The 11,083-nt window shown below is 59.7% G+C and overlaps 1 protein-coding gene across 1 annotated transcript; it reads left to right on the top strand.

Annotated features, from left to right (window-relative positions):
* The first annotated feature begins 217 nt into the window (after positions 1-217).
* SERINC4 (serine incorporator 4) lies at positions 218-11,083 on the top strand. The gene is made up of 12 exons (XM_054042580.1): positions 218-404; positions 776-943; positions 1,122-1,300; positions 1,396-1,475; positions 2,262-2,355; positions 2,569-2,780; positions 4,470-4,565; positions 5,406-5,532; positions 6,739-6,811; positions 7,411-7,462; positions 9,086-9,236; positions 10,102-11,083. Exons 1-12 carry the CDS (start codon positions 336-338, stop codon positions 10,316-10,318), a joined length of 1,518 nt encoding a protein of 505 aa, XP_053898555.1. The 5' UTR covers positions 218-335; the 3' UTR covers positions 10,319-11,083.

Here is an 11,083-nt window from a genome sequence, read left to right as displayed (position 1 = left end):
CTGGCATCAGCTGGGGGCAAGGAGCCTGTGCAGGCTTGGCCCTGCTCTGCAGCGCTGCCCCCAGCCCGCCGGCAGGAACAGATGGCCAGGGCTGGCCAGAGCCTCCCAATCCCCCACTAATCCCATTGAGGAGCAGCTCAGCTCGGCTCCCCCTTCGCACTGGCCATTCAACAGGGACCCGTCCAGGAAAGACGCAGCAGCTTCAGTGCAGCCCCTTGGGCCTCTTCTGGGCCAGGACAGCCCCTTCCCACTGGGGCTGGTGCCAACATGAGACGTCCCTGAGCCTGCCTCCTTGCCATCCCTGGAGGAGCAGCTGGGGCCGGGCGCAGCCAGCCATGTCCCTCACCCAAATGCTGAGACGCAGCCACCTCTGCAGCTGCCTCGTGAACTCGCTCGTCTACCAGGTGAGCCTTGCCCCAGCCCCCCTTCCCAGGCCACTGGTGACGCCTGGCGCAGCCCCATGGCCTCCCTCGGAGACGGTCGGGCTGTGGAGCCCACTCCCACTGGGGCCGCCATCCTGTGGGGCAGGGGCCTCCTACCAGCTTGGCCCAGCTCCCCACTTGAAGGCAGTTGGAGCCGGTGAGTCCGTGTCCGCACAGGGCTGCCCAATAATCCCCAGGCCCGCGGCGCAGCTCAGCGGCCTCTTGGCTCACACCGTGGTTCTGCTGCCCCCCCAGCACCGCGGCGACCCCCAGAGCCCCTGTGGCCTACACCTCGCCCTGGGCAGCCGGGACGCAGGCCCACGGGTGTGACGCCGCTGTCTTTCACCCCCCAGATCTGCTGCTGTTGCGGCCCAGCTCCCTGTGGCTTCTGCTGCTCCTGCTGCCCCAGCATTAAGGTGTCCACAGGAAGCCGCATCCTCTACACCCTCTTCCACGTCCTGGCCTCTGCGGTGTGCTGCCTCATGCTCTCCCGCACCGTCTCCGAAGCCGTCAAGGAGAACGTGAGTGGAGCCTGGCTGCTGGCCCCCGTCCTGGCGTAGGTCTGCTCTGTCCAGCTCCCCGGGTATCGCCCTGGCTCTGGGCCCGGCAAAGTGAGCCCCGAGGGGCAGGTGTGGCCCTGCATTGCCCCAGGCTGTCTCGGCAGGCGGCTGATCCGTACCTGTGATTCCCCCTCTGCAGGTGCCTTTCTACGCCCTGCTCTGCGAGCACCTCCCCGGGGGCATGGACTGTGACATCCTGGTGGGCTACTCGGCAGTCTACAGGGTCTGCTTCGGAACCGCCTGCTTCTACCTGACTCAGGCCGTCTTCCTGATCAACGTGAGATCCAGCAGCAACTTCCGCGCCCTGCTGCACAACGGGTAAGAGACGCCCGTGCCACGGGCCTGCAGCTGGCCCCAGCGGGAAGGACGTGGGGCTGGGTCGGGGGCTCCCTGACTTCTGACCTTGATTGCAGGTTCTGGTTCCTGAAGCTGCTGATTCTGGTCGGGCTTTGTGCAGCAGCCTTCTTCATCCCTGATGACCGATTCCTGCAAGGTACCAACCAATGGACACATACCCAGCACCACCCTGGGGCCGGTGTCGTGGGGCCTGCCCCACCAGCACAACCAGGAGAACAGCCGCCTTCGGTTACTACTCTCCTGGGGCACCTGGGGCTGGATGGGAACCGGCGCCCCTAGAGGGGAAAGGCCCCAGGTCCCATTCCCCGCCCCCCTGAGCCAGCTGGTCCCCGCACTGGGGCTGGATGGGAGCCGGTGCCCCCTAGAGGGGAAAGGTCCCATTCCCTGCCCTTCTGAGCCAGCCAATGCTGCCCTGGGACTGGACTGGAGTCAATACCTCCCAGAGGAGAGAGCCCCTAGGGTCACTGCTGGTCCCTGCTCCCGGGCCTGGCTTGGGGCTAGAGCCCTCCAGGCATCAGCGCAGGGAACTGGGGCCTGGCACATAGCCCCACTTCCTCCAGGTCAGCGGCTTGAGCTCACTCCCCTTTGTTCAGGAATTAGAGATGGGAAAAGCCGAGAAGCCAGCCAGAGCCGGTGCCTGGCCAGTCCCTGTTGCCGGCTCTGCACGCTGGGCAGGTGTCCTGTGTGTCCCTCGGCTCCTACTCGCCCTAGTGAGCTAGTCCCCCCATGCGGTTCACCTCCTGACTCAGCTGCCCAGGCCCCTCCTCCTGGCGGGGAGGGGGTGTTATCTGCACGTGGGGAGGGGCTGGGTATGAGCATGGCTGGGTCCTGGTGGCTCTGTACAATGGGCAGGGATGGGCTCTGCCGGGGCCAGGCGTGTGTCTGATCTTGCTCCCTCTCTCACTGCTTCACCTACTGGTAGCCTGGCACTACGTGGGCATCTGTGGCGGTTTTGCCTTCATCCTCGTCCAGCTGGTGCTGATAACAGCCTTTGCCCATACCTGGAACAAGAACTGGTGAGTCCGCTCCCCCGGCGCACGGTGGGGTGTCCTGGGGCTGGGCCATGGGGGCTCTTCCCGGTACCTTTTTCTAGCTCCGCTGCAGCTGTGGTTTCTCCCGTTGCCTCTGGGAATTGGTGCCCCACAGGGAGATGCTGTATACCTGAGCCCTCCCCACGCTGCTAAAGATTTGCACTAGCCCCTCGCTCAGCCTGTTCCCTCCCCCTGCAGGCTGCTGGGCGCGTCCCAGGACAAGCGCTGGTACCTGGCCGTGCTGCTGGCCACGCTCGCATTCTACACCATCGCCTCCACTGCCGTCTCCTTCCTGTACAAGTACTACACCCACCCGGCCGGCTGCTTGCTCAACAAGGCCCTGCTCACCCTCAACGTCAGCCTGTGCGGGCTCCTGTCCTTCCTCTCCATCACGCCCTGCGTGCGGCTCCGTGAGTGCCTTGGGTGGGGTTCCTCCCCACTGAGACGCTGCCTGCCCTGGGGGCTGCCGCTCATCTTTGTAGCACCTTTCTGGGCGGGTGGCTGTAAGCAGGGCCTGGACTTTCCCACCTGCCCCCTGTCAGCCATAGCTCTGGATTGTTGTACGAGGCACACACACATGGTGTCAGAGCAACACCGTGTGTGCGCAAGTGACACTCTGTGAGTGCAGCCGTGTGTGTGTGTGTGTGTGTGTGTGTGTGCAAACAACGCCTTGTGTGCATGTGCAAGTGTCAGTGTGTGCTGTTGAAACGGATCTTTTAATGCCCACAGCTGGGCAGATGTTTACTGGTCCCAGTGAAGACCCAGCTACGGTATGGTTACTGCACAGTCATCTATATGAGAGAGAATCACACAGGCAGTTACGTTTACATGGTTACATCCTTTCCTACAAGCCTTACGTCCCCAAGCATAAACCCTCAGTAACTGTGTTAGCTCTACGCAGTATCCTGATTGACACAAACCAGGCATATCTATCACTTCTAGATGAAGACTTCTCTTCTTTCCCCTCTCAGGTACTTGGTCTGTCCCCGGAAGCAGAGTCTTGGTCACTCTGAGCCCTCTGGTTCTAGGATCTTGCAAAGGTCCCTCAAAGCGGGGTCTCAGTTACACCAACGACTTCTGTCTCAGTTTTGATCCTCTTCAGATGTTAATTGGGGAAATTAGTCTGACTCATTTACTTTGCTTAGCATTTATACCTTTTGTTCTCCAAGGAGTCAGATGTCCCAGAAATCTGCCTCGTAGGCGTTTATTACTGGTATAATCTAATTAATATTTTGGAAGGGATTGCAAAGCGGACACACAGACCAGAGCTCAACCATCGTTTACCCTCTTATAAGTCATTCACTTAAGCTCTTAGCATGATGTTATCTCAAAAGGGTCATTTTTGACCCAGGTCAGCTTGCGCTAAGCCCACCGATGGCATGATTTTACGTGTTCTTTACTTTGTGAGCTAGTGTTCTGCTGGTATTCCAAAATTCGGGGTTAAAACACACACGCCCATCGAGCCGTTATTAACCATTCCAGTGCAGTTTCAGCACCTCCTGTAATTTTCCACTCCATGCTAAGAGAATCCTGCTCCCAGAATCCTCTCGCAAGTTCAGACCTGCCAAGCCGTACCAAACTCCTGCTTGCCACATTCATTCATATCAATCACAGCAATTCATCATAATTTGGCACCGTTTCAACATGTGCAGGTGTGAAGCCACATTCATGTGTACATGTGTACATGTGTGAACAATACCATGTGTGAGCGACACTGTGCAAGTGATAGTGTGTGAAGCCACGTGTGTGCGTGCAAACTCGGGGGGGGGAGGTGAAGCAGTGTGTGTGCATGAGCGACCCCGTGTGTGTGTGTGTGTGTGTTTGCGAATGACACCAGGCGCATGTGTGCAAGGGACCGTGTGTGAAGTTGTGCATGTGTGACCAACTCTGTGTGTACGTGCGACTGTGTGCGAGTGAAGCCATGTGCATGAGCACACGTGCTAGCGTAGCGTGTTTGCATGCAAGAGATGCTGTGAGGGGCTGCTGGAGGACTGGTGTAAGGGGCAGAGCTGGGAGTGGGGAGGGCCGCTCTGGCCAGTTTGGGGCTATAGCTGACCTCTGACCTGTGGGAAAGCAGCTGACTCTCCCTTCTCCTGCAGAACAGCCCCGCTCCGGCCTCCTGCAAGCATCTATCATCAGCTGCTACGTCATGTACCTCACCTTCTCGGCCCTGTCCAGCCGCCCACCGGAGAGAGGTCAGTGCAGCCTAGAGCTGCCAACTTTCTACCCACACAAAACCCAACACCCTTGCCCTGCCCCGCCTCTGAGGCCCCGCCCCTGCTCACTCCATCCTCCCCCCCACATCGCTCACTCTCCCCCACCCTCACTCACTTTCATGGGGTTGGGGCAGGGGGGTTGGGTGCGGGAGGGGGTGATGGCTCCAGCTGGGGGTGCGGGCTCCAGGGAGGGGCCAGAAATGAGGAGGTCAGAGTGCAGGAGGGGGCTCGGGGTTGGAGGTGTGTAGGGCTTTGGCTAGGGGTGCAGTCTCTGGGCTGGGGATGAGGGTTTGGGGTGCAGGAGGGTGCTCTGGGCTGTGACTAAGGGGTTTGGAGGGTGGGAGGGGGATCAGGGTTGGGCCATGGGGAGCAAGGACTCCAGCTGGGGGTGTGGGCTCTGGGGTGGGGCAGGAAGACCTTTTTTCTGTCACGGGCCATTGACCCACAGAAAAAAAATCAATCGTGGGCCACTCACCTGCCCGGAGGGAGGCAGAGGGGGGTGCAATGTGGACCGGATGAAATTAACCACGGGGCCGGATCTGACCTGCGGGCCCTAGATTCCCACCCTGCTTCCCGGGAGCTGCGTGGAGTGGAGGCTAGCAGGGAGTCTGCCAGCCCTGCTGCGCCACCAACCAGTCAGTCAACGGCCCGGTCAGCCAGGATCCCTTTTCAACCGGATGTTCCGGTCGAGAACTGGACACCTGGTCACCCTAGTGCAGCCCTATGCACCTGCCTCGGAAATGCAGCCGGGAGCCCAGGCAGGGATCCAGGCCTGCAGCCCCCTCACTGCCTGTCTTGCTGTCTCTCCCCACCCTGCAGTGCTGTACAAGGGGCAGAACCTCACCGTCTGCTTCCCTAGCGTCAGCAAGGATGGGCTGCAGACAGAAGACACCACAGTTGCCATCCTGGGAGCCACCATCATGTATGCCTGTGTTCTCTTGGCGTGGTGCGTATGCTCATCTGCTGCTCCGGCCAGCTGCAGCTGTAGGGGCTGCCGGAGGCAGGCTGTGGGGGGTGGTTCCCACAGACCCTGGGGCTCCGTTTCCACTTCAGAGCTTCTGAAGTGTCATAGATTGTTAGGCCATAAGGCCCCCCCCCCCCCCCCACCACCACCATCCAGTCAGCACAGGCCAGAGGCCTCCCCAGCCATCCCTGCGCCCCGCCCCTCGCTGCTGGCTGGGCTACAGAGAGTCGCCCAGTCAGGACGGAAAGACTCCAAGTGAGGAGAATCCACCACATTCCCAGGGACCTTGTTCCTCCCTGGCGCCTTTTCTCTAGTCTGGCTTCAGCTTCCAGCCCCGGATCTTGTTCTGCCTTGGGCATTACACTAAGCAGCCCTCTGCTCTCCGAAACCTCTTCGTGAGGGTCCTTCCAGACCGGGAGCAAGTCACCCCGTAGCTGTCTCTTGGGCAAACGAAACCCGTTAGTGCCACTGGGGCTCTGGCTTTGCCAGACCTTCCAGGCTAACCCCGGCGATGTGAGTCAGTCCTGGAGGGGCAGTGGCCAAGCAACGGCCAGGGGCTCCACGGAGTGTGGGTGATGACGTAGTGGTGCTGGCACCATGCCCAGGGAGTGCTGCTGCCTCTCAGGATAGGAGACAGAACGGGGCTCCCCCGCTCACCCCATTAATCTGCCGTGCAAACAGCTAGTGAATAGCTGTTAGCCCGGCTCTCCTGGCCTGGTTCCATTCTGCCGCCTGTTTGTTCGGAGCCAGTGGGGTACGTGCAGTGATGCTGCATGCTGGTAAGCGTGGGGTGGCCCACAGCCCCTTAGTACAAGGGACGTCCCTTAGTTCTTCCTCTCTGGACAGCAAGTTGGGGAGTTGCTGAATGCTGCAAAAAGCAGCACGAAATACCCCAGCAGACGGAGGGGATTCCTGCTTAGTATTAATGATGAGGATAACAAGGGTAATAATAGTGTTTGGACGGGGTGCGCATCCCTGGCAGCAGCGCAGCGCCCCCTGGCGGTAGGTGGGGGTGGCGCATCCCTGGCAGCAGCACAGCGCCCCCTGGCGGTAGGTGGGGGTGGCGCATCCCTGGCAGCAGCACAGCGCCCCCTGGCGGTAGGTGGGGGTGGCGCATCCCTGAGGGCTGAGTAGACTGTCCATGAGAATGAATTGCTGCTGATTTCTACCTCTCTGTTGCTGCTGCAGTAACGAGGCCTCCTACCTTGCCGAGATGTTTGGGCCCCTGTGGATGGTCAAAGTCTATAGCTTTGAGTTCCAAGTGAGTAGGAATTCCACCTGCGCCTGTCTGGGGTCCTTGTCCCCATACCCCATCTCGTCCCTCTCTCATCCTCACACCCATTTCAGCTTCGCGCCCTGTCTTGTCCTTGTCCCTCCTCTCCTGCCTGGCTGCAGGATGGGCTGTCCACCCCAGGACAATCCCGTCTGAAACCCTAGACACCTCCCGGGCAGCGGCTTGTGCCATGGCGGCTATACCGCTATTTGTAGCGTGCTAACACGCTAGGTCTACCCAAGCTGGAAGTTACGGGAGCTGGCCGTGTGTAGACATACCCACAGTGAGAGTCCCTGATCCCATGGCGTGCAGTCTGACCCCAGCTAGCCGACAGCAGGCGGGGGACACAGACAGTGCCTAGGCCAGGCCAAGGGGCTTCTGTTTTCTTTGCATGACCCACTATTAGAAATGAAATGTCCTTTTGGAGCTGAACCCCCCAGCTCTGCCTAGGAAGCAGTTCTGTCCCAGACAGCCCAGCCTAGTCCACCCTGGTCTGGTTCTGATTCCAGCCCTGTAGCAATGTGGCTCCAGGGCTCTGATAACTGTTTCCGTTCCAGCTGCCACAAACCTTCTGTTTTTCTTTACAGAAACCCTCCTGTTGCTTCTGTTGTTCTGACAAGACAGGGGAAGAGCTGGAAGGTGAGTGCCTGGGCTAGGGGAGGTGGGACGGGCCTGGGGAAGGTGCCCTTAAGGAGCATGGCCTGGAGTAGGGGCATGGCTCCTGAGGAAGCATGGCTTTTGGGAGGTGGGCCCTTGGGATGCAGGCCCTGGGGTGTAATCTAGGAGTGTGCTGTCCTCCAAAGGGTGAGTCTCAGGTATGGAAGTGTGGCCTGTAGGGGCAGGTTCTGTTGCATGGCAAGTGTCCCTATCAGCAGAGCACATGGATCACACATGTGGATGTGTTGTGGGGCTGGCCCCACTCACAGTGTGTGTGCAGCAGGAAAGCTCGTTACCTTGGGGGGGGGAGGGGGGAGGGGCAAACCTGTGGACCCCCTCCCCCGCCCCAAACCTGAAGCAGCCCCTTAGTAAAGAGTGAGATGGGGCCGAGCAGAAAAGGAACCTCCATCCCTGACAGAATTCCTGGGTCTGGAGTTAAGGGTGTGAGTATCCGAGGCTCCTGCACCCCACCCCATCAGCCTGGTAGCTCCCTGGGAGCAAGTGGTAGGGCTATAGGTAACTGGCTGTGATGGTGCTGCCCGTGGGAGCCAGCTGAGGTCACTCAATCAGGGTGAACTGCAGATAAACCCCAAACGCTGGTGGATATTCCAATACATAGATTTACCAACCAGCCCAAAACAGCCTCTGTAGGACCTCACTGGTTACTCAGAAATCCAAACCACACAGTTCCCTTAAAGTGCCCAGCCTCAGGCCTCCACCCAGACACACACGTCAGATATGATGATGATTATTGAAAATCTTCTCTCATCATATAAAAGAAAAGGTTCTTCCAACCCCAAAGGATCAGCCACACACCCAGGTCCAATTATAACTTGGATCTTACTCAAATTACACGCTATAGCCAATTCTTAGTAACTAAGCTAAAATTTATTAAAAAAGAAAAGAGAGTGCTGGTTAAAAGATCAATAGACAGACAGACTTGAATTCAATTCTTGAGGTTCAGACACAGCAGAGGTGAGCCTGTAGTTGCCAAAAGTCCTTTTAGAAATAGTCCAGAGGTTATAGTCCAATGTCCATATTCAGGGTGGCTCCAGTCAGTGACTGGGGAAATCTCAATCCTTGTGGCTTAAGGTTTCCCCCCCTCTTGAAACCCAAAGCAGATCTGAGATGCAGCAGGATCTTGTCCCAGGGTTTTTATACATTTCCAGCAGCCTTTTGGCCTGAGTAAACAATAGGCTCAACTTTCCTTCTTCTAATTAGCACAGGATTATTTATCCATTGAACAGTTCAGATACAGGTTACCACAACCTTCAAAGAGACATAGAGACAATAATACTATTTCCCTCAAGTGTCTGCCTAAATGTTAATATTCCTTCTTTGATCTTTGAATCAAAGCTGTAGCAATAGACAAGACTTGTTTGCTTACATCACAAGACCTGAGCAAACACCTCCCCTTCTATCTCTAACAATGCAGACTGCATTTCAAAGCTCTATTCATTAACAGATCTTCCTAACCAGTCGCTAAATTTTGGCCCTGGGTCAGGTCAGTCTGGGAGTTAATTAACTCTTTCTGGCCCTGTCACCTTTCAATGAGATATTCTGTCACACTCCTAACGTCACACTGGCCGCTCTCATTGGACGCAGAGCGGGTATGTCAGCAGGAGGAGGGGCCTGCAGGGGGGCAGAGGATCATCTACAATGAACATGAGCACGTTGTTTACAGCTACTCGACCTTCCACTTCGTCTTCTTCCTCGCCTCGCTCTACGTCATGATGACCCTCACCAACTGGTTCAGGTACGGCCCTTGTCCTGCTGCATGGCCCCAGCCCGCCTGGCACGTCTAGCCGCCGGGCCCCGGGTCTCCAGGGCATCTACCCCCGGGGGCGGAGCAGCCTCTCCTTTCCCCAGGCTCGGCCTGCTATGGCTCCAGGCTGTGATCTCAGCAGTGCCTGGGAGGGCTCTCAGGAGCAGACAGGTGCTGCTGGAAGTGGGGTGCGCTCCTCCCAAGTCCATCCCCCCCTGCTCCCGCCGCCAGGCTGCCCCCATTGGGTCCCGCCGCCAGGCTGCCCCCGCCACGTCCCCCCTGCTCCCGCCGCCAGGCTGCCCCCATTGGGTCCCGCCGCCAGGCTGCCCCCGCCACGTCCCCCCTGCTCCCGCCGCCAGGCTGCCCCCGCCACGTCCCCCCTGCTCCCGCCGCCAGGCTGCCCCCATTGGGTCCCGCCACCAGGCTGCCCCTGCCACGTCCCCCCTGCTCCCGCCGCCAGGCTGCCCCCATTGGGTCCCGCCACCAGGCTGCCCCTGCCACGTCCCCCCTACTCCCGCCGCCAGGCTGCCCCTGCCACATCCCCCCCTGCTCCCGCCGCCAGGCTGCCCCCACCACGTCCCCCCTGCTCCCGCCGCCAGGCTGCCCCTGCTGCTGTCTGGGCTTTGTGCCTGCGGCAGCAGCCACATGCATCCTCCTGTCGCCTCTGGTCCAAGGCTTGTAGTTTGGGGGTCAACGCCCCCCTAACTACTAAAAAGTGGGCAGGCATGGCTCTCCTGGTCCCCCGGTTCTGGTGCCCATGGGCCCCCAGAGTGTGGGGGGCCAAATATTCTCTGTGCCAGGGTTAATCCGCTTTGGGCTCCCCCTGCCTCAGTGCCTTGTCTCTCCCGCCCACCAGCTACGAGAATGCGGTCCTGGAAACGACCTTCACCCACGGCAGCTGGTCGACGTTCTGGGTGAAGGTGGCCTCGTGCTGGGCCTGCATCCTGCTGTACTTCGGGCTCCTGCTGGGCCCCCTGTGCCGCTCCGGCTTGCGCCAGCGCCGGCGGGGCAGCCCACCCCTGCGCATACTGCGCCGCCGGCGCCCACTCCAGCGGATCAGCGTCTCCACGTAGCCCTGCTGCTGGGACTGGACAAGGTGCTGGGCCGGGCAGGTACTGGGCCGGGCAGCTGGCTGCAGGGCTATGGAGAGGGAGGGGCCGGGGGCAGGGCTGCCCTCCTTGCCTGCCAGCCATGACTCTGGACTGGCTCCACGTACCGAAGAGCCTGCAAGCACGGCACCCACCAGCCCTGCTCTGCCTCTGCCTTGAGGATGACCCACCCCGGCTTCGTCCCACCCATGGCTGTTGGGGACTAGGAAACTGCTGAGAAATTCAAGCAGGATCCCAGATCAGGCCCAGGGCCACCCCCAGGCAGGAACTCCCCCAGCGCCAGCGGTCCGGGGACATCGCCCCAGCATGGAGTCCCCCAACATCGTCAAGGAAGCCTAGGCCGGAGAGCTGGCCTTCAGGGACCTCGCACAGAACTGGCTTGTCTCGAGCAGCATCGGCTAGTCCGACCTGCCCCGCTCTGGTCCAGCTGGGGCGGGGGCTCCTCTGGCAGAATGTCTTTCATGTGCGGCGTGTGAGGCACAGGGCAGTGGCTGGGCTATCGCCATGCCCCTCACACCTCAGCTGCAGCTCCTGCTCTGTTGGCCTTGAGAGGGCATCTGTAAGGCTCTGCCCCAGCCCGCCTGCAGGTGCTGTGGCCTGGCTGCCCCCCTCCTGTGACTGTCCTGCTTCCTGGAGCCACACCAGCCTGCCCTCCAGTCATGCCGTGCAAGGCAAGCGGGACTGAAAATCACTCCTGGTGTCTGTTTCTACATAAAGCCCTGAGCTGAG

The sequence above is a fragment of the Malaclemys terrapin genome, chromosome 10 (assembly GCF_027887155.1).
Source record: "Malaclemys terrapin pileata isolate rMalTer1 chromosome 10, rMalTer1.hap1, whole genome shotgun sequence".
In the NCBI taxonomy this organism is placed as follows: domain Eukaryota; kingdom Metazoa; phylum Chordata; order Testudines; family Emydidae; genus Malaclemys; species Malaclemys terrapin.
Note: the sequence above shows the minus strand (reverse complement) of the source record. Positions and strands in the feature narration are given on the sequence as shown.